The sequence below is a fragment of the Nerophis lumbriciformis genome, linkage group LG30 (genome assembly GCF_033978685.3).
Source record: "Nerophis lumbriciformis linkage group LG30, RoL_Nlum_v2.1, whole genome shotgun sequence".
Classification (NCBI taxonomy): Eukaryota; Metazoa; Chordata; class Actinopteri; order Syngnathiformes; family Syngnathidae; genus Nerophis; species Nerophis lumbriciformis.
In genome coordinates this window covers 18324800-18347446 of record NC_084577.2, presented here as the reverse complement: position 1 = coordinate 18347446, position 22647 = coordinate 18324800, and the positions used below count along the sequence as shown (strand labels likewise).

At 39.7% G+C, this 22647-nt stretch overlaps 2 protein-coding genes across 5 annotated transcripts; both read right to left on the bottom strand.

Annotated features, from left to right (window-relative positions):
* Positions 1 to 398: 398 nt before the first annotated feature.
* Positions 399 to 22647, bottom strand: LOC133572740 (uncharacterized). Of its 4 annotated transcripts, XM_061925722.2 has the most exons (3): positions 22217 to 22647; positions 20242 to 20410; positions 13324 to 16615 (listed from the first exon to the last, which is right to left on the bottom strand). In XM_061925722.2, the coding sequence occupies exon 3, from the start codon at positions 16563 to 16565 to the stop codon at positions 15132 to 15134; it is 1434 nt and encodes a 477-aa protein (XP_061781706.1). In that variant the 5' UTR covers positions 16566 to 16615; positions 20242 to 20410; positions 22217 to 22647; the 3' UTR covers positions 13324 to 15131. The 4 variants fall into 4 exon arrangements, with proteins under 4 accessions (XP_061781708.1, XP_061781707.1, XP_061781706.1 ...); XM_061925724.1 differs by lacking the exons at positions 13324 to 16615; positions 20242 to 20410 and adding an exon at positions 399 to 1762; XM_061925723.2 differs by lacking the exons at positions 13324 to 16615; positions 20242 to 20410; positions 22217 to 22647 and adding exons at positions 400 to 1762; positions 2784 to 3282.
* Positions 6249 to 12485, bottom strand: LOC133572748 (uncharacterized). The gene is made up of 2 exons (XM_061925734.1): positions 12067 to 12485; positions 6249 to 8989 (listed from the first exon to the last, which is right to left on the bottom strand). Exon 2 carries the CDS (start codon positions 8937 to 8939, stop codon positions 7764 to 7766), a length of 1176 nt encoding a protein of 391 aa, XP_061781718.1. The 5' UTR covers positions 8940 to 8989; positions 12067 to 12485; the 3' UTR covers positions 6249 to 7763.

The following is a 22647-nucleotide window of genomic DNA, read 5'->3' as shown; positions in this document are numbered from 1 at the left end:
GATAAAAAAAATAAATAAACGCAATCACAGCACAAAAATGGGGGGCATTGTAAAAGTATTTACATAGAAGAGAACACTATATGAAAATAAACAAGGAGAAGACCGAAAAAAAAAAGTTTTCAGGAATTTGAATGAAATTTAAAGTAGTTTTTTCAAATGTAATATAATTTTTATTTATTTATATGAACAAGTAATTTGCAAGATCTGTCATAAACCCACCGGTTGCTGAAGTCAGCTCGCCAATCAGCTAATGAGACTGAAATACTCCACGGTGACGTCTTGGTGAATTTACTGAGGAATTTGTGGAAAAAAACGTTGCCTGGAGAGATTAATGAAGCCAGCGACACCGGCAGTGAGCACAAACGACCGCTAAATGGAGCTTGATGCATCTTGAAGACGAGGCAGAGGAAAAGCGCTTCGCATGCAACTAAAAGGGCTGTCATTTCCTGATGTATGTAATGATGTTGTCAGAAGTCAAAGTTAACAACGTTTTGACAGTTTATTTAAAGTCATGCAGCTTCATTTGCTGCTGATGTTCTCACTCATATTTCTTACACTGGTACTTTAAAGAGAATCTTTCATCACACTGCAACTCACACTACCTCAACAGTGTGTGTTCTCATGTGTAATTTCAACTGATATTTGCGTACAAAACCTTTAGCACAGATTGAACAGGAAAACGATTTTTTACCAGTGTGTATTGACATGTGTGCTTTCAAATCTCTATTTTGTATGAACCCTTTACCGCAGATTGAACAGATAAAACGTTTTTCTCCAGTGTGTGTTCTCATGTGTCGTTTCAAAACACAATTTCGTACAAAACCTTTACCACAGATTGAACAGATAAAAGGCTTTTCGCCAGTGTGAGTTGTCATGTGTGTTTTCAAATGAGAATTTTGTGTAAATCCTTTCGTACAGATTGAACAGACAAAAGGTTTTTCACCAGTGTGTGTTCTCATGTGTGCTTTCATATCATTATTTTGTGTAAAGCCTTTACCACAGATTGAACAGATAAAAAGTTTTTCTCCAGTGTGTGTTCTCATGTGTGTTTTCAAATCAAAATTTCGTACAAAATCTTTACCACAGATTGAGCAGGAAAAAGGTTTTTCTCCAGTGTGTGTTCTCATGTGTGTTTTCAAATCACCATTTTGTCTAAAACTTTTGCCACACCTTGAACAGGAAAATGGTTTCTCACCAGTGTGTATTCTCATGTGTGGTTTCAGATTACGGCGGTGATTAAAGGTTTTGCCACAGTGAGAACATTCAAAGTGTGTGTTGTCAGTGTGACATGTTGTATCAGCTTCAGAGTCTTCATCATCAGTGTCAGCAGAGTGTGACGTTGTGTCGTCACTATCTGATAGTGGAGCTAAGAGCTTGTCTGCTTGTGATCCTCCACAGTGGTCTCCATCAGCTTCTGTTGTCATGTGTTGAGTTGAGCTGCTGCTTGGAGGCTCCGCCTCTCTCTTCTCCTCACTTTCACTTTTGACCTCATCATCTTCACTCTTCACAATGACACCAGTCAATGGCATCTTGGGGACATCAACCTCCTCCAGTCCTTCAACATGCGCTCCATTCTGACTGATACGGCGATCCTCATCTTCCTCTTTAAAGAGGAGGGGCTTTAATTCCTCATCTTCCTCTTTAATAAGTGTAAGATGTGACTCCTCCTCTTCTTTTTTAATGTGAGGGGACTGTGGTTTCTCCTGCTCCATCCAGGTGGTCCACTCCTGTTGCTCAGGAAGAAGATGTTCTTCACAGACGTCTACAGGACACGAAAAGACAAACACATGATTTAAAAAAGTCAAGCTTTGCTCAGTCACATGAGACAATGTGGATATTATTGCACTTTCCTTTGTGTGCTCAGTTTTACAGTAACTTAATCGTAGTATCAGTAAACAACCTCAAGTTGGACGTTTGTTCAGCTCTAATTTAACAGACTTTATATTTGCCAAACTAATTTTGAAAAATAAATAAAAACTGTATCATGTAACTATAAAAGTATATATTGATACCGCTTCATATCCAATTATGTAAATTAGATGACGGTGGTGTAAAGGGAACTGCTTTATCTTTGACATTTTTCCTATCATACACAACCTTCATGTGACAAAGAACAAATGTCTTTCTTTTTGTGCATTCTAAGTATAAAAAAAAACAGGAGGGTAAAAGTTGCCTAAAAATGTAGCTAAAGGGATTAATCTATTCTGCTTTTAACTTCCTCTGTAAAAACATCTAAAAACTGCCAACAATACTCCATTAACATGTCGTAATCTGCATTTTAACCAAGTAATAGCAACATTGTTATTTTAAGAGCTAATGCCGAGGAACTGTTTGACATACTGATTTGCTGCATCGCCTCTCAGGTGGTTAAAGTTTGGCTGGGTGATAAATCATGCTATTCGAAACCATTACTTCTACTGTCAGCTGCCTCTTGCTAAAGTTTTTCGCCCCAAAAAATTAGAATGCACAAAAGAGAAAACGACATGTGTCCTTGTCTCACATATGGCTTGTGAAAGATAGGTAAAATAAATTACAAAAAGTGCAACTCCCCTTAACAATTGCCCTAGATTGCAGTTCAGTGGGAGACAATGCAGTTGTATTTATTATACAGTTTGTTTGTTTTTTGCAGACAAAAAAAAAATCCTTTAAATTTCTATAACCAGATATACTATCCTATTTTCACTGCAATGCTCCTCCACTCAGTAAAGTTATTCCAATTATTCTTTCATGTCAATGATGAAACATAAAGTTAGTAAAGATGTGAGAGTAAGAAGTAAACAAACCTGTTCTGTGCAACACAACTTGATGCTTCTTGAAAACAGCGTCCAGTAGTTGACGTTGTCGCTAGCTCTCCTCTTTTGTTGAAGAAAGTTCCTCCTCGTACTCTGCTATCTTTCTTTATTACACAACAAATATTCATCCCACAGGCGCAGTTAGTCGCTAATCAACCAACACTCTCAGCATTTTGCTTAGCGATGTGTTGATAACTTCCGGGTGTCTTTTGTTAGCAGCTAACAAGCTACGCTAAGTTGCAGGTTAAATTCGCCGAAGAAGCTTAGAAAGTTCACAGAGTTGAGTTCATTCTGACACAAATAACGAATACAGTTTAGTTTGTCACACCTAAACGAAAAGGTACAAACGTAACAATGAAGGAATTAACGCAGAACAAAACCCCACACTGATCCGCTGCCTTTTACAAGACGTTCCGTGAGAGAATACACTCTCAGTCTGCGCATGTGCAAGTGATAAGTTACGTCACTTCTTTCTTCTTCTTTTCAATTTTACAGCAGCTGGCATCCATCTGTGTTGCATTACTGCCATCTTCAGTTTTATTTTATAATCTCTCCTTGAGTCCAGTATTGTTCAAAAACTCTCATACTATTACGTCACTTCCTATTGACTTGTTTCCTCTTTTATACAGAATTTGCACGCAAACGCGACATTATAATTCACGAAAAATCAACACACGACTCGCCCAGGGTGTTAACAAGGAGAAGACCGTGCCTTAAAGAATTTGAATGGAATTTCGAAGTAGTTTTTAAAATTAAAGTTACAATTAAATATTTTAGGTGGATTGTTATGAAATAATAATAAACGTGAATCCACTGTGTACTCAGCCCATTACATACATAAAAAATCACGTGGAAAAAATATATACATGACAAGAACCAGCAACTCATCGTCACTACTTAAAACATTAAAAACGAATATAAAGTGCATGAGAAGTTTAACTCACCGTACGCTAAATCAATGGGAGCCCTGAGCTTGTTTCTCTGCAACGAGACGGTCCCAACTGGGGATAATGGGGGACAAAGTGTGTTGCTAGTCCAGTCTGCTCCGTTGTTTGTTTGACAGCCAGTCGCCACATATTGATTGATTGATTGATTGATTGAGACTTTTATTAGTAGATTGCACAGTACAGCTCATATTCCGTACAATTGACCACTAAAATAAGTTTTTCAACTTGTTTAAGTCGGGGTCCACTTTATTATGCTACTTTATTATGCTGAGCGGGCTTATTGTTCACCTTCCATCCATCCATTTCTACCGCTTATTCCCTTCGGGGTCGCGGGGGGCGCTGGAGCCTATCTCAGCTACAATCGGGCGGAAGGCGGTGTACACCCTGGACAAGTCGCCACCTCATCGCAGGGCCAACACAGATAGACAGACAACATTCACACTCACATTCACACACTAGGGCCAATTTAGTGTTGCCAATCAACCTATCCCCAGGTGCATGTCTTTGGATGAATTCATATTTCAAGTATGGCTCCTGGTATTGTCTATCAAAAGCTTTCTTTTTGTTGGAAGTCGTAGGTTGTTCTCCTCTCTCTTCGCTGTGCCTTTTCCCCTTCGCAAAGAAACTTTCCAAAGACGTCTGTTTTTTTGTTTTGTTTTTTACAAATTTTGCTAGCTGAGCGCTCAAGTGACCAAGATATAACCGAGAGAATCCGGTCATTTTTCAAAACGAAAAAGACTTTTCAAAATAAAAGATCGTTCGGGCTCAGATAATAAACAAAACGGAAATAACTAATTATTTCTTGTGCGGCCCAGTACCAATCGATCCACGGACCGGTACCGTGTCGCGACCTGGTGGTTGGGGGCCACTGCCTTAAAGGCCTACTGAAATGCGATTTTCTTATTTAAACGGGGATAGCAGGTCCATTCTATGTGTCATACTTGATCATTTCGCAATATTGCCATATTTTTGCTGAAAGGATTTAGTAGAGAACATCGACGATAAAGTTTGCAACTTTTGGTCGCTGATAAAAAAGCCTTGCCTGTACCGGAAGTAGCAGACGAGTAGCATGACGTCACAGGTTGTGGAGCTCCTCACATCTGCACATTGTTTACAATCATGGCCACCAGCAGCGAGAGCGATTTGGACCGAGAAAGCGACGATTTCCCCATTAATTTGAGCGAGGATGAAAGATTTGTGGATGAGGAAAGTGAGAGTGAAGGACTAGAAGGCAGTGGGAGCGATTCAGATAGGGAAGATGCTGTGAGAGGCGGGTGGACCTGATATTCAGCTGGGAATGACTAAAGCAGTAAATAAACACAAGACATATATATACTCTATTAGCCACAACACAACCAGGCTTATATTTAATATGCCACAAATTAATCCCGCATAACAAACACCTCCCTCCTCCCATCCATATAACCCGCCAATACAACTCAAATACCTGCACAACACACTCAATCCCACAGCCCAAAGTACCGTTCACCTCCCCAAAGTTCATACAGCACATATATTTCCCCAAATTCCCCAAAGTTACGTACGTGACATGCACTTAGCGGCACGCACGTACGGGCAAGCGATCAAATGTTTGGAAGCCGCCGCTGCATGCGTACTCACGGTACCGTGTCTGCGTATCCAACTCAAAGTCCTCCTGGTAAGAGTCTCTGTTGTCCCAGTTCTCCACAGGCCAATGGTAAAGCTTGACTGTCATCTTTCGGGAATGTAAACAATGAAACACCGGCCGTGTTTGTGTTGCTGAAGTCGGCCGCAATACACCGCTTCCCACCTACAGCTTTCTTCTTTGCTGTCTCCATTGTTCATTGAACAAATTGCAAAAGATTCACCAACACAGATGTCCAGAATTCTGTGGAATTTTGCGATGAAAACAGACGACTTAATAGCTGGCCACCATGCTGTCCCAAAATGTCCTCCACAATCCGTGACGTCACGAGCAGACGTCATCATACCGAGACGTTTTCAGCAGGATATTTCGCGCAAAATTTAAAATTGCACTTTAGTAAGCTAACCCGGCCGTATTGGCATGTGTTGCAATGTTAAGATTTCATCATTGATGTATAAACTATCAGACTGCGTGGTCGGTAGTAGTGGGTTTCAGTAGGCCTTTAAGTGAAGCAGCATCATGCGGTGGGGGGATGTTTTTCAGTGGCAGGAAATGAGAGACTAGTCAGGATAGAGGGAAATATGAATGCAGTAATGTACAGAGACATCCTGCATGAAAACCAACGCTCCCCATCCAGCCTGATGGAGCTTGAGAGTAGCTGCAAAGAGGAATGGGCGAAACGGCCCAAAGATAGGTGTGCCAAGTTTCTGGTATCATTTTCAAAAAGACTTAAGGCTTTAATTGCTGCCAATGGTGCATCAACAACATATCAATCATTTGTTTTTAATGTTTTATGTTGAAACCATTTGAAAAAAATAAAATATCACCTTCTCAGCATGGGGTATTGTCTGTAGAATTTTAATGACAGAAATTAATTTAGTCCATTTTGGGTTGTAACTTAACAAATGTGGTAAAAGTGAAGGACTGTAAATACGTTCCGCATGCACTGTATGTGGTGATGTTAGAAAGTTAAAATTTACAACATTTTGACAGTTTATTTAAAATCCTGCAGCCTCATTTGCTGCTGATGTTCTCATTTGTGTTCCCTACCCTGGTACTTTTAAAATAATATTTCATCACACACAATGAAACTCACACTTCCTCACCAGTGTGTCACATCATGTCTAATTTTTCTTTTCGCTTAAAACCTTTAGCACAGATTGAACAGGAAAAACGTTTTTCACTATAGTGTCTATTTTCCTGTGTTGTTTCAAGTGCTGATTTTGTGTGAAACCTTTAGCACAGATTGAACTGGAAAAAGGTTTTGGGATTAGTAAGATTTTTCTGGTTCCGATTCTGCTTAACGATTCTCATATTGATTCTTATTTGGAAAACAAAGGGAAAAAAGGTGGATTAGCCTCAATTTTGTTTATTCTAGGAGGTAACATGACCTTACAAAGCCTACAGTGATGTCACATACATTGCATAGAAGGAAAAAAAGGTATCTAAAAAAAAAATACATGTAATAACTATTCTTCTGTAGTATTTAACAAAATAAATCATGTGGAAATTACACAAGAATGTAACATTTAGTAACATGTGATATTAACTTATTACATGCAAAGTGAGATATGTCGAGCCTTAATTGGGTATAGTTTTGCTGATTATTGCTTACAGTTTATGAAAAACCTTGAATTGAAAATCTCAGAAAATGTAATGTTTCAAAAGGTGTAAGCCAAGATCATCAAAATGATAATAAAGGCTTGACGTACCTCACTTTGCATGTAATGAGTTAATATTACAGATTAGTTTCACATTTGAAGTTAATTGCTGACATGAACGGACTTTTCCACCATATTTTAGTTCTTTGGGTTTCACCTGTATAATGTAAAGACTGAGAGAAAACCTGCAACTTTTCTCTGACTACAATTAAAAATTAGGAGCGTCGACACTAGCAAATAGACCACAAACTCAGTCGCTGCTCGTTGACATTCATCTAGTGGCAGACGTGAACTGGGGAGAGTACTGTCCGCCTCGGAGCCAGTCAGAATCTCTCTTGTCATGCTCATCGAAATGAGAAGGCATTCATTTCAATTTAACAAATAATAGTGTTAGCATGATAGGAGGTTTTAGGTCACACCTGTTCAGATGACCTGCTGCCTGGGATTAGGTAGCAGCAGTTCAAAAACGCAGCTTTCCTTCAAATTTTTTGTATTCTGTGTGTTCAAATGTTTCAACGTATTGCTCAGATGTCCTCGTCCTAATGAAATTTCGGCCTTATAATAATTATTTCAAGAACTGTTACAATCTTTTATCGTAAAATGTTAGTGTTCGTTCCAATCAGGCAACGCCATCTTGAGATGTGTCATCCTCACCCTGAAGCATCGATGGCAAGCGATTCCACGGAATTGATACACTGGGAACCGGTTCTAAACAAGAACAGGTTTTCGATTCCCATCCCTACTCACTGGTGTGTATTTTCATGTGTATTTTCAACCGATCTTTTCGTAAAAAACCTTTAGCACAGATTGAACATGAAAAAGGTTTTTTACCTGTGTGTATTGTCATGTGTACTTTCAAGTCACTATTTTGTGTGAAACCTTTACCACAGATTGAACAGATAAAATGTTTTTCTCCAGTGTGTGTTCTCATGTGTATTTTCAAAACCCAATTTCCTGGAAAACCTTTACCACAGATTGAACAAACAAAAGGTTTTTCACCAGTGTGTGTTCTCATGTGTCTGTTCAACGGTGTACTTTTTGTATAACCTTTACTACAGATTGAACAGACAAAAGGTTTTTCCCCAGTGTGTGTTCTCATGTGTGCTTTCATATCATTATTTTGGGTGAAACCTTTACCGCAGATTGAACAGATAAAAGGTTTTTCACCAGTGTGTGTTGTCGTGTGTCTTTTCAACTGTGTATGTTCTGTAAAACCTTTACTACAGATTGAACAGACAAAAGGTTTTTCGCCAGTGTGTGTTCTCATGTGTACTTTCAAATCACTACTTTGTGTGAAACATTTACCACACATTGAACAGATAAAAGGTTTTTCACCAGTGTGTATTCTCATGTGTTTTTTCAAAACCCAATTTCGTCCAAAACCTTTACCACAGCTTGAACAGGAAAAGGTTTTTTTACCAGTGTGTGTTTTCATGTGTGTTTTCATATTACGACGGTAACTAAAGGTTTTGCCACAGTAAGAACATTCAAAGTGTGTGTTGTCAGTGTGACATGTCGTATCAGCTTCAGACTCGTCATCATCAGTGTCAGGAGAGTGTGACGTCATGTCATCACTATCTGATAGTGGAGCTAAGAGCTTGTCTGCTTGTGATCCTCCACAGTGGTCTCCATCAGCTTCTGTTGTCATGTGTTGAGTTGAGCTGCTGCTTGGAGGCTCCGCCTCTCTCTTCTCCTCACTTTCACTTTTGACCTCATCATCTTCACTCTTCACAATGACACCAGTCAATGGCATCTTGGGGACAAGATGATCTCCATTATGACTGATGCTGTGTTCCTCCTCTTCCTCTTTAAAGAGGGTGCGCTGTAGCTCCCCATCTTCCCCTTTAATGCGAGTGGGGTGTGGCTCCTCCTCTTCCTGAGTAATATTGGGGGGCTGTGGTTTTTCCTGCTCCATCCTGGAGGTCCACTTCTGCTGCTCAGGGAGAAAATGTTCTTCACAGATATCTGCGGGACACGAAAAGACAAACAAGACTTAGAAAAGTCCAGCTTTGCTCAGTCTTATGAGACAATGTGTATATTAATTTACTTTCCTTGGTGTTCTTAGTTTTACAGTAACTTCATTTGAATATTGTTGTGGCTTGTGCAGCCCTTTGAGACATTTGTGATTAAGGCTTATATAAGTAAACTTTGATTGATTGATTGATTGATTGATTGATTGATTGATTGATTATCAATAAACAACCTCAAGTTGGATGTTTTTCCATCTCTAATTTAACTACCTTTTAGTCCAACTAAATTGGAAAAATAGATTATAAATACCAAGTAACAAAAAAATATACATTGATGAATTACAAACCCAAAACCAGTGAAGTTGGCACATTGTGTAAATGGTAAATAGAAACAGAATACAATGATTTGCAAATCCTTTTCAACCTATATTCAATTGAATAGACTGCAAAGACAAGATACTTAACGTTCAAACTGGAAAATTGTGTTATTTTTTTGCAAATATTAGCTCATTTGGAATTTGATGCCTGCCACATGTTTCAAAAAAGCTGGCACAAGTGGCAGAAAAGACTGAGAAAGTTGAGGAGTGCTCATCAAACACTTATTTGGAACATCCCACAGGTGAACAGGCTAATTTGGGAACAGGTGGGTGCCATGATTGGGTATAAAAGCAGCTTCCATGAAATGCTCAGTCACTCACAAACAAGGATGGGGCGAATTGTCCAACAGTTTAAGAACAACATTTCTCAACGAGCTATTGCAAGGAATTTAGGGATTTCACCATCTACGGTCCGTAATATCATCAAAAGGTTCAGAGAATCTGGAGAAATCACTGCACGTAAGCGATGATATTACGGACCTTCGATCCCTCAGGAAGTACTGCATCAAAAAGCGAAATCAGTGTGTTTAGGATATCACCACATGGGCTCAGGAACACTTCAGAAAACCACTGTCAGTAACTACAGTTTGTCGCTACATCTGTAAGTGCAAGTTGAAACTCTACTACGCAAAGCAAAAGCCATTTAACAACAACACCCAGAAATGTTGCTAGCTTTGCTGGGCCCGAGCTCATCTAAGATGGACTGATGCGAAGTGGAAAATTGATCTGTGGTCTGACGAGTCCACATTTTAAATTGTTTTTGGAAACTGTGGACATCGTGTCCTCCGGACCAAAGAGGAAAAGAACCATCCGGATTGTTATAGGTGCAAAGTTCAAAATCCAGCATCTGTGATGGTATGTGGGTGTATTAGTGCCCATGTCATGGGTAACTTACACATCTGTGAAAGCACCATTAATGCTGAAAGGTACATAAAGGTTTTGAAGTAACATATGTTGCCATCCAAGCAACGTTATCATGGACGCCCCTGCTTATTTCAGCAAAACAATGCCAAGCAATGTGTTAAAACAGTGTGGCTTTATAATAAAAGAGTGTGGGTACTAGATTGGCCTGCCTGTAGTCCAGACCTGTCTCCCATTGAAAATGTGTGGCGCAATATGAAGCCTAAAATACCACAACGGAAACCCTGGACTGTTGAACAACTTAAGCTGTACATCAAGCAAGAATGGGAAAGAATTCCACCGGAAAAGCTTCAAAAGTTGGTCTTCTCAGTTACCAAACGTTAACAGAGTGTTGTTAAAAGGAAAGGCCATGTAACACAGTGGTAAAAATGCCCCCTGCGCCAACTTTTTTGCAATGTGTTGCTGTCATTAAATTCTAAGTTAATGATTATTTGCAAAAAAAAAAATTGTGTTTCTCAGTTTGAATATTACGGTAAATATCTTGTCTTTGCAGTCTATTCAATTGAATATAAATGATAAATGATAAATGGGTTGTACTTGTATAGCGCTTTTCTACCTTCAAGGTACTCAAAGCGCTTTGACACTACTTCCACATTTACCCATTCACACACACATTCACACACTGATGGAGGGAGCTGCCATGCAAGGCGCTAACCAGCACCCATCAGGAGCAAGGGTGAAGTGTCTTGCTCAGGACACAACGGACATGACGAGGTTGGTACTAGGTGGGGATTGAACCAGGGACCCTCGGGTCGCGCACGGCCATTCTCCCACTGCGCCACGCCGTCCCTAAGTTGAAAAGGATTTGCAAATCATTGTATTCTGTTTTTATTTACGAATTACACAATGTGCCAACTTCACTGGTTTTGGGTTTTTTGTAGATGATGGCCGTGTAAATGGGAACTGCACTTTTCTTTCAAGTTTTGCCAATCATTCACTATCTTTAATGACTATGAACACACATCTTTCTGACCGTGATTGCAGTACCATTTCTGGCCACATTACTATATATGGCACCGTTGTTGTTATTATGTTGTTATCCATCCATTTTATACCGCTTGTCCCTTTCAGGGTCGCGGAGGGTGCTGGAGCCTATCCCAGCTGAATTCGGGCGGAAGGTGGGGTACACCCTGGACAAGTCGCCGCCTCATCGCAGGGCCATAGACAGACAACATTCACACTCACATTTACATATTAGGGCCAATTTTGAGTGTTATGTTCTCTGTAAACTCAAAGAACCCCCCCCCCCCAAAAAAAGTTCAAGCAATTCATGTTAATATGAATGTGCCTTTTACGGTGCTACATTAAATACATACAGCATGTATATAAAACATTTTAGGAAGTTTTTAGAGCGCTTTGTGTGCAGAATACATCAAATCCCCATTACCTCTACTATTAGCTGCCTCTTGCTAGAGTTTTATTTCCTCCAAATTTAGAATGCACAAAAAGAGAAATACATGTGTGTGATTGTCTCACATAGGGCTTGTGAATGATAGGTAAAATAAATAATAAAAAAGTGCAATGGCCCTTAACTATTGCTCTGCTGTCATGAGTAGATTGCAGTTCAGTGGGAGACAATGCAGTTTATTTACCATACAGTTTATTTCTTTTTTGTTGTCTACAAATACAAATGTGTTTACATTTCTATAACCAACTATACTATCCTACTTTCACTGCAATGCTCCTCAACTCAGTAAAGTTATTCCAATTATTCTTTCATGTCAATGATGAAACATAAAGTTAGTAAAGATGTGAGAGTAAGAAGTAAACAAACCTGTTCTGTGCAACACAACTTGATGCTTCTTGAAAACAGCGTCCAGTAGTTGACGTTGTCGCTAGTTCTCCTCTTTTGTTGGAGAACGTTCCTCGTCGTACTCTGCTATCTTTCTTTATAACACTACAAATATTTCTCCCACAGCCGCAGTTAGTCGATAATTAACCAACATTCTCAGCATTTTGCTTAGCGATGTGTTGATAACTTCCGGATGTCTTTGTTAGCAGCTAACAAGCTAAGCTAAGTAGCAGGTTAAGTTCGCCTAAGACGCTTCAAGTCTGAGTTGAGTTCATTCTGACACGAAGAATGAATGAAGTTTAGTTTGTCACACCTAAACGAATAGGTACAAACGTAACAATGAAGGAATTAACGCAAACTTAAAACCCACACTGCTCCCCTGCCTTTTACAAGACGATTGGTCAGTCTGCGCATGTGCAAGTGATAGGTTACGTCACTTCCCGTTGACTTGGTTCCTCTTTTACAGACTGTGTCATGCACAAACGCCTACCGCCCGAATGCAGCTGAGATAGGCTCCAGCACCCCCCGTGACACCGAGAGGGACAAGCAGTAGAAAATGGATGGATGAATTTAAAAAAATCAACGCAATCACTGCACAAAAATGGGGGCAATATAAAAGTATATAACAGAGAAGACACACAAGAGAATAAACAAGGGCAATACAGAGAAAAAAAACGTTTTTTAAAGAATTTCAACGAAATTTAAAGTAGTTTTTAAAATTAAATATTTTAGGTGGAGTTTTTTTCGATATGAACAATTAGTTTTCAAGATCTGTCATAGGCCCACTGGCTGCTGAAGTCAGCTCTCCAATCAGCTATATAGACTCAAAAACTCCACGGTGACGTCTTGGTGAATTTACTGAGGAATTTGTGAAAAAACATTGCCTGGAGAGATTAATGAAGCAACCATGTATCCGGCGACACCTGCAGTGAGCAAAATCGACCGCTAGATGGAACCCGATGCATCTTAAAGTCTAGCATGCTCTTAGAGCAATGGTTCTCAAATGGGGGTACGCGTACCCCTGGGGGTACTTGAAGGTATGCCAAGGGGTACGTGAGATGTTTTCAAAATATTCTAAAAATAGCAACAATTCAAAAATCCTTTATAAATATAAATAAAAACCTATCTTTTTTTCCAAATAGTTCAAGAAAGACCACTACAAATGAGCAATGTTTTGCACTGTTATACAATTTAATAAATCAGAAACTGATGACATAGTGCTGTATTTTACTTCTTTATCTCTTTTTTTCAACCAAAAATGCTTTGCTCTGATTAGGGGGTACTTGAATTAAAAAAAAAAATCACAGGGGGTACATCACTGAAAAAAGGTTGAGAACAACTGTCTTAGAGCAACACTGTGGGTTCATATCATAAACACACGGAGACGAGGCAGAGGAAAGAGTTCAATGTTTTTACTGTAGACATCAAACATCGACTGTTGAATCCTACATGACAACCTCATGACTCCTATTCCATTCAGTAGTAATTACAATGAAAGTCTAATCCAGTGGTCCCCAAACTACGGCCGCGTCCAAAATCCGGCCCGCGGGAATCCAAAGTTAAAAAAAATATATATATATATATATATATATATATATATATATATATTAATCTGTTCTTTCGAATCCATTTTCTAACACTTGTTACTCTCGGTGTCTCCGCGCCGCTCAGGCAAATCATATTGTCTAAAAATGCATTACCCATTTTTTCAACCCAATGCGGCCTCCGACTCAAAAAGTTCTTGGAGCCCTGGTCTAATCTAATAGAGCACTGACTTGTCGCTCTAATGCCCCACATCTCTCTCTTCCAAGATAGGTTCAACAGTTTTTGACCTATTTACCAAACACTGTCAATATAGCGTATGAACACCAAACACATCTGCTTTTAATCTGACTATTGGAATGACCAATACAACATTTTTTTCAATGAACAAGTGACATCTTTTGGTTACCTCAAATCTGATTTGTTTAGTTTTATCATTTACAATATGCAAATATAATCATTCAAATAAAGCATTAATATACAGTGCATACTTTAGTCTGGATCCCCTCACTCTCTTTTTTATACAGAGTCGCAAAAACTTGAGACACATGGATCAAGAACATAAAGAGTCAAGGAAAATAGTCCCTAAACCTGGCAGGGCGTCTGATCTCTCTGCCACTTCTCATGTGGTTGTCAGGCATACATTCCATACTCAAAAGAGGAGTAATGTTTTTTGGAAAGTCCTGTTCTGGTGGGTCAAGCGACTCAGGTGTCTGTGAAGTGTGTACCTTAAAGTCCACATGTTCATCCTGGCAGGCATCAGTGAACAAACTTGGATGTATCTTCCTCAGATGTCCCCGTTCATCCTTAAGTTTCGTCCCTATAGGAGCGTAGTTCCTCTCTCATGCATGTAGACGGTGTCCCCTGTGGTTAACACTGGTGGAGACTCTGCTCGTTGATAGAAGTGTTGTTTCTGTTGGTGCTGCAGGTTTTGTACCCTGTTGTGGACATGCTGCAGCATCAACTGTTTTAGAATAGCACTGCAACACGGTAGGGTGCTTCAGAGTCCTCTGCCCATTAACATGTGTGCAGGTGAAATGCTCAGTCCAGTCACGGGTGTGTCCCTCAGTGACAACAGCACCAGATGTGGGTCAGTGCCGGTTTGCATTGCTTTTTTCAGTGCATGTTTGACAGTTTTTATGGCTTGCTCAGCCATTCCATTAGAAGATGGAAAACCGAGGATGTAAAGTATGAGCTTGACCTCCTATGAGGTTGCAAACGTCTTCATCTCGTAGCTGGTAAAAGGGGCATGATCGCTCACTCGCTTTCTTGATGAAATAGCAGCCTTATAATTATTATAAGTATAGCACTGTTACAATATTTTCTTGTAAAATGTTAGTGTTTGTTCCAACCAGGCATCACCATCTTGAGGTCTGATGTCACTACGCCATACGCACTTTGCGTAATGACGTCATCCCCATCCGGAAAATCGATGGCCAACGATTCCAAGGAATTGATACACTGGGAAGTGGTTCTGAACAACAACAGGTTTTCCATTCCCATCCCTATTCACTGGTGTGTATTCTCATGTGTACTTTCAACGGATCTTTTCGTACAAAACCTTTAGCACAGATTGAACATGAAAACGGTTTTTTACCTGTGTGTATTGTCATGTGTACTTTCAAGTCACTATTTTGTGTGAAACCTTTACCACAGATTGAACAAATAAAATGTTTTTCTCCAGTGTGTGTTCTCATGTGTATTTTCAAAACCCAATTTCCTGCAAAACCTTTACCACAGATTGAACAGACAAAAGGTTTTTCACCAGAGTGTGTTGTCATGTGTGTTTTCAAAATGGTATTTTTTGTAAAACCTTTACTACAGACTGAGCAGACAAAAGGTTTTTCGCCAGTGTGTGTTCTCATGTGTGTTTTCATATCACTATTCCGACCGAAACCTTTACGACAGATTGAACAGATAAAAGGTTTTTCACCAGTGTGTGTTGTCATGTGTGTTTTCAAATTATTATTGTGTGTAAAACTTTTAGCACAGACTGAACAGATAAAAGGTTTTTCTCCAGTGTGTGTTCTCATGTGTATTTTCAAAACCCAATTTCCTGAAAAACCTTTACCACAGATTGAACAGACAAAAGGTTTTTGAACAGTGTGGGTTGTCATGTGTGTTTTCAGATTCGTATTTTTTGAAAAGCCTTTACTACAGACTGAACAGACGAAAGGTTTTTCGCCGGTGTGTGTTCTCATGTGTGTTTTCAAATCCCTATTTCGAACGAAACCTTTACCACAGATTGAACAGATAAAAGGTTTTTCACCAGTGTGAGTTTTCATGTGTGTTTTAAAATTTATATTGTGTGCAAAACTTTTAGCACAGACTGAACAGATAAAAGGTTTTTCTCCAGTGTGCGTTCTCATGTGTATTTTCAAACTATTATTTTGTGTAAAGCTTTTACCACAGCTTAAACAGGAAAAAGGTTTCTCACCAGTGTGTATTCTCATGTGTGTTTTGAAATTACGACCGTGATTAAAAGTTTTGCAACAGTAAGAACATTCAAAGTGTGTGTTGTCAGTGTGACATGTTGTATCAGCTTCAGAGATTTTATCATCAGTGTCAGGAGAGTGTGACGTCATGTCATCACTATCTGATAGTGGAGCTAAGAGCTTGTCTGCTTGTGATCCTCCACAGTGGTCTCCATCAGCTTCAGTTGTCATGTGTTGAGTTGAGCTGCTGCTTATAGGCTCCACCTCTCTCTTCTCCTCACTTTCACTTTTGACCTCATCATCTTCACTCTTCATAATGACACCAGTCAATGGCACCCCCTCCAGTCCTTCAAGATGATCTCCATTATGACTGATGCTGTGTTTCTCGTCTTCCTCCTTAAAGAGGGGGGGCTGTAACTCCTCATCTTCCTCTTTAATGCGGGTGGGGTGTGGCTCCTCCTCTTCCTGAGTAATATGGGGGTGCTGTGTTTTTTCCTGCTCCATCCTGGAGGTCCACTTCTGCTGCTCAGGAAGAAGATGTTCTTCACAGATGTCTGCAGGACACGAAAAGACAAACACAAGATTTTGAAAATTTCAGCTTTGCTCAGACTTATGAGACAATGTGTATATTAATGTACTTTCCTTTGTGTTCTTAGTTTTATAGTAACTTCATTTGAATATTGTTGTGGCTTGTGCAGCCCTTTGAGACATTTGTAATCAAGGGCTATATAGGTCAACTTTGATTGATTGATTAATGATTGAATACCAATAAACAACCTCAAGTTGGACTTTTTGTTCATCTGTAATTTAACTAACTTTTTAATTGTGAAACTAAATTGGAAAAATAGATTATAAATATCATGTAACAAAGCATGACAAAGCCAGGAACAAAACGAGGATTCGTATCGAGGATGCCTTTGAAAGATGGAGACGATTGAAGGCGGAGAAGATTTTTTTCATCTGAAGCCAAACTTGCTAATTTCCTCCTTGATATGTAAGTCAGGCATTTACGTTTTCTTATTACTTGTAATAAATGGAAATGGACATTTCGTATGTAAACTATATTGTCCAATACAGTCTATGATCTTGTCTAACAAAGCTAGTATGTTGGTGCAACAAATGCTTAGGAGCGAAGCACCATCACACTAGTGCAGTGGTTCTTAACCTGGGTTCGATGGAACCCTAGGGGTTCGGTGAGTCAGGCTCAGGGGTTCGGCGCAGGTCAAAACACACCCGACTCATCGTGTAAATAAAAACTTCTCCCTATCGGCGTATTACGGATACGGCAACAGCAGAAGTCAGACTGATTTGCAGGTGTGTAATTTGTTGTGAGTTTATGCACTGTGTTGTTTTTTTTTGTTTGAACAAGGTGATGTTCATGCACGGTTCATTTTGTGCAGCAGTAAAACAAACATGGTAACACTTTAGTATGGGGAACATATTCACCATTAATTAGTTGCTTATTAACATGCAAATTAGTAACATATTGGCTCTTAACTAATCATTATTAAAGGGGAACATTATCACCAGACCTATGTAAGCGTCAATATATACCTTGATGTTGCAGAAAAAAAGACCATAATTTCCGAACTCTAAATGGGTGAATTTTGGTGAATTAAACGCCTTTCTAATATTCGTTCTCGGAGCGATGACGTCACATCAGGAAGCAATCCGCCATTTTCTCAAACACAGAGTCAAATCAGCTCTGTTATTTTCCGTTTTTTCGACTGTTTTCCGTACCTTGGAGACATCATGCCTCGTCGGTGTGTTGTCGGAGGGTGTAACAACACGAACAGGGACAGATTCAAGTTGCACCAGTGGCCCAAAGATGCGAAAGTGGCAAGAAATTGGACGTTTGTTCCGCACACTTTACCGATGAAAGCTATGCTACAACAGAGATGGCAAGAATGTGTGGATATCCTGCGACACTCAAAGCAGATGCATTTCCAACAATAAAGTCAAAAAAAATCTGCCGCCAGACCCCCATTGAATCTGCCGGAGTGTGTGAGCAATTCAGGGACAAAGGACCTCGGTAGCACGGCAAGCAATGGCTGCAGTTTGTTCCCGCAGACGAGCGAGCTAAACCCCCTGGATGTCTTGGCTCACACCGTCCCGAAGATGATCAAGAGAAGAATATCGACCCTAGCTTCCCTGGCCTGCTGACATGAGAGTATGTCTACAGAATATATTAATTGATGAAAATTGGGCTGTCTGCACTCTCAAAGTGCATGTTGTTGCCAAATGTATTTCATATGCTGAAAACCTAGTTCATAGTTGTTAGTTTCCTTTAATGCCAAACAAACACATACCAATCGTTGGGAAGAAGGCGATCGCTGAATTCGTCCTCGCTTTCTCCCGTGTCGCTGGCTGTCGTGTCGTTTTCGTCGGTTTCGCTTGCATACGGTTCAAACCGATATGGCTCAATAGCTTCAGTTTCTTCTTCAATTTCGTTTTCGCTACCTGCCTCCACACTACAACCATCCGTTTCAATACATTCGTAATCTGTTGAATCGCTTAAGCCGCTGAAATCCGAGTCTGAATCCGAGCTAATGTCGCTATAGCTTGCTGTTCTTTCCGCCATGTTTGTTTGTGTTGGCTTCACTATGTGACGTCACAGGAAAATTGACGGGTGTTTATAAACGATGGTTAAAATCAGGCACTTTGAAGCTTTTTTTAGGGATATTGCGTGATGGGTAAAATTTTGAAAAAAACTTCGAAAAATATAATAAGCCACTGGGAACTGATTTTTAATGGTTTCAACCATTCTGAAATTGTGATAATGTTCCCCTTTAAGTACTTATTAATGCCTTATTCGGCATGGCCTTATTATAACCCTAACCCTCTAACCCTGGCCCTAACCCTCTAACCCTAACCAAATAACTCTAAATTAAGTCTTTGTTACTTAGAATATGTTCCCCATACTAAAGTGTTACGAAAAACATATAACTTTGTCTTGAATTTGAAAAAAAAAAAAAAAACATTTTATTTTTCACTTAAGAAGGGTTGCGTATATGAAACTGGTGGGGTTCGGTACCTCCATCAAGGTTAAGAACCACTGCACTAGTGTAATGCTTATTTAGCGGTCAATGACACATCGACATGTAGGCTAACAGGGGTAATATATGCCCGTTAGCCTGTATGTCGATGTGTCATCCAACTGACAGGACAAAATATATTTTCGACAAATAAAACCTATGTGCATATAGGTAATGTTAGTGCCTATTTCCTTCTCAATATGCTGATACGCAGAGGAAATGCGTTCCAACATTAGCACGGCTAATTGCAGTTTCTGGTACTGTATGTGCATCAGGCACATATGGGGTTGGATTTGCTTGGCACAATATAATACATTAGATGTAATGATTTTCTACTTTGTGTATTAACATGGTAGTAGGCTATATGATTTATGCGTAACGTGGTTTTGGCGTAATGTGGGTTGGCTCATAGAATTGCACTCTGCACTGAAAGCTGGTGATGCAACATGGGGTTATGCTGAACGAAATGTGGCGGTAATTTTACTGTTGGCCTTGACTTGCCATCAAAGTAGGCCTACGCGATATATAATATATTATATATTATTAAGTATAATTATTTCGATGTTGGTCCGTGAGGTCAAACTAGACATTTAGCAACAATCTGTCCCGACAAAAATATTGCTGCGTAACATTTGGCCAATCGACATCAGTAAAATGTGGCATAATTACTTAGTAAACCATTTTGCAAGAAGCATAAACAAGAGAAACCTACAGCGTAGGACTCGTCGATTGCCATTTGAAGTTCCTTGGAGTAGGATTCGGATTCGGCTGCATATCTGGCAACCTCAGTCATGGAGAGTGGGAGTGGACTACAGAATTTAGACCGTGATTGCAGTACCATTTCTGGCCACATTACTACATATGGCACCTTTAAATAGCCACAAAGAGAGGGATACTTTTTTTTTTTTATTGTAAAAAGTTTTTATGGTATAATAAATTTACATCATTCTGAGAATGCAAATGATACATGTGTTCGAAACTGGATGATTGATTTGCCTTAGAATACATGGGTCGGGCTGTAGGAACACAGACTGTGGCGATTTCTCAAGGCTTATTGAAATGCACAAATGTATCAAATTGAGAGCCAGTACAGACGATTAGAATTGAAATGTCTGCTCGCTTTGAAAACAACAATGCTTATTTACGATTCCACTCCCTCAAATGGCCTTGATGCTGCTCTAAACAGACGAAGGCTGTTTTGAAAACATCCACTGAAGGACATCACAGCGATAGCTGCTCTGACATCCCTCCCTCCTCCAATAACACCTGGGAGTTGAACTTTGCTCCTAACGCCTGCAGAGAGAGACTCCAGGCCTATAGACACAACAACAATACACCCTGAACAATGGACACATGCAAACACACACACCCCAACTAGGGCTGGGTGATATGGCCTTTTTTTTAATATCTCAACATTTTTAGGCCAGGTCACGATACACGATATATATCTCGATATTTTGCCTTAGCCTTGAATGAACACTTGATGCATATAATCACAGCAGTATGATGATACTGTGTGTCTACATTAAAACATTCTTGTTCATACTTCATTAATATATGCTCATTTTAAACTTTCATGCAGAGAGGGAAATTACAACTAAGTCAATTGACCAAAACTGTATTTATTAAACAGTTTTTAAGCAGTGGCACAAACATTCATGTCATTTCAAAACAGAAAGTGCAAGATTGTCAGAGACATTTTAAAACAAGCTATGAGTGCACTTTTGTGCATGATGTCACTAAGATGACATATCAAAACAACACTAAATTAAAGTGCACTTTTTGTACAGAACGCCACTACAATAGTTTAAAACAAATAAAGTGCACTTTTGTGCATGATTTCAGACAAGATATTTCAATAATTGTCAAATATAAATGAGCTGCATAATAGGAAATAAAATAGTGTATGTCCTTCGCTATGTGGTAGGTTACTGCGGACGTTATCTCCTTCTGTTGTTGACTATTTTTTTCATACGGTGTTGATGTGGAAATGGTTGCCTCGGCAATTTGTTGGTGCGGCTCCGAACGAAGATGTTGACATGCGGAGTTTCAAGCACTCTTCATTCTCTCGCGGGTGACTTTTCAAATGATGCTACATATTAGCGGTAATGCTACTTTTTGCAGCAACGCTTTTGCCCCACACTTGACAAATGACGGTTTTCTGTTCGACATATTCCCACTTGAAGCCAAACCACCGACAGACGATAGACCCCTTGCTGTTTTTCTTGGGAATTAATTATTTCTTCATTTGTTACCAGATTCGCACCTTCTTTCTCTCGTATTACCACTCGCACCACAGCTAACGTTACTCATGCCGCTACCTCTCTGCTCCGCAAGGGCGTATACGTAAGTGACGTATGTAAGAAGGTGCGCTTGTTTTATGTCTCTGTGAGAAGGAGAGACAAGAGTGAGAAGAGCCTGTAGTGTAATGCCCGCAGCTAAAAGCAACTGCGTGAGAACGTATACTCGAATATCACGATATAGTCATTTTCTATATCGCACAGAGACAAACCCGCGATATGTCGAGTATATCGATATATCGCCCAGCCCTAATCCCACGCCCTCGCTTCACCCCGTGTGGTATATGTTGGAACACAAAGCAGTGCCCGAGTGGCTGGCAGCTTTGGGCCGGATGCCCGCCCCTTTAGTTGCAAGTTGTAATATGTGCATGTGCTTTGCATACAGCATGTACAAAAAACATTTTTGGATGTTTTTAGAGCGCGTTGTATGCAGAATACATCAAATCCCCCATTACCTCTATTATTAGCTGCCTCTTGCTAGAGTTTTGTTCCCCTCCCAACTTAGAATGCACAAAAAGAGAAATATGTGTGTGCTTGTCTCACATAGGGCTTGTGAAATAAATTATAAAAAAGTGAAATTCCCCTTAACTATTGCTCTGCTGTCATGGGTAGATTGCGGCTCAGTGGGGGACAATGCAGTTTATTCATTATACAGTTTTTTTTTTGTTTGTTTACAAATAAAAATGTGTTTAAATTTCTATAACCAACTATCATACTTTCACTACAATGCCCCTCCACTCAGAAAAGTTGTTCCAATTATTCTTTCATGTCAATGATGAAACAAAGTTAGTAAAGATGTGAGAGTAAGAAGTAAACAAACCTGTTCTGTGTAACACAACTTGATGCTTCTTGAAAACAGCGTCCAGTAGTTGACGTTGTCGCTAGTTCTCCTCTTTAGTTGGAGACAGTCCCCCCTCGTACTCTGCTATCTTTCTTTATAACACTACAAATATTTATTCCACAGTCGCAGTTAGTCGCTAATTAACCAACATTCTCAGCATTTTGCTTAGCGATGTGTTGATAACTTCCGGGTGTCTTTTTGTCAGCAGCTAACAAGCTAAGCTAAGTAGCAGGTTAAGTTCACCTAAGACGCTTCAAGTCTGAGTTGAGTTCATCCTGACACGAAGAATAAATATACAGTTTAGTTTGTCACACCTAAACGAATAGGTCCAAACGTAAAAATGAAGGAATTAAGGCAAACTTAAAACCCACACTGCTCCGCTGCCTTTTAACAATCGGTGACAGAATACA

Bases quoted from the DNA above. Each gene is read 5' to 3' on its own strand.
- LOC133572748 (XM_061925734.1), bottom strand. From the start codon at position 8,939: ATGGAGCAGGAAAAACCACAGCCCCCCAATATTACTCAGGAAGAGGAG.
- LOC133572740 (XM_061925722.2), bottom strand. From the start codon at position 16,565: ATGGAGCAGGAAAAAACACAGCACCCCCATATTACTCAGGAAGAGGAG.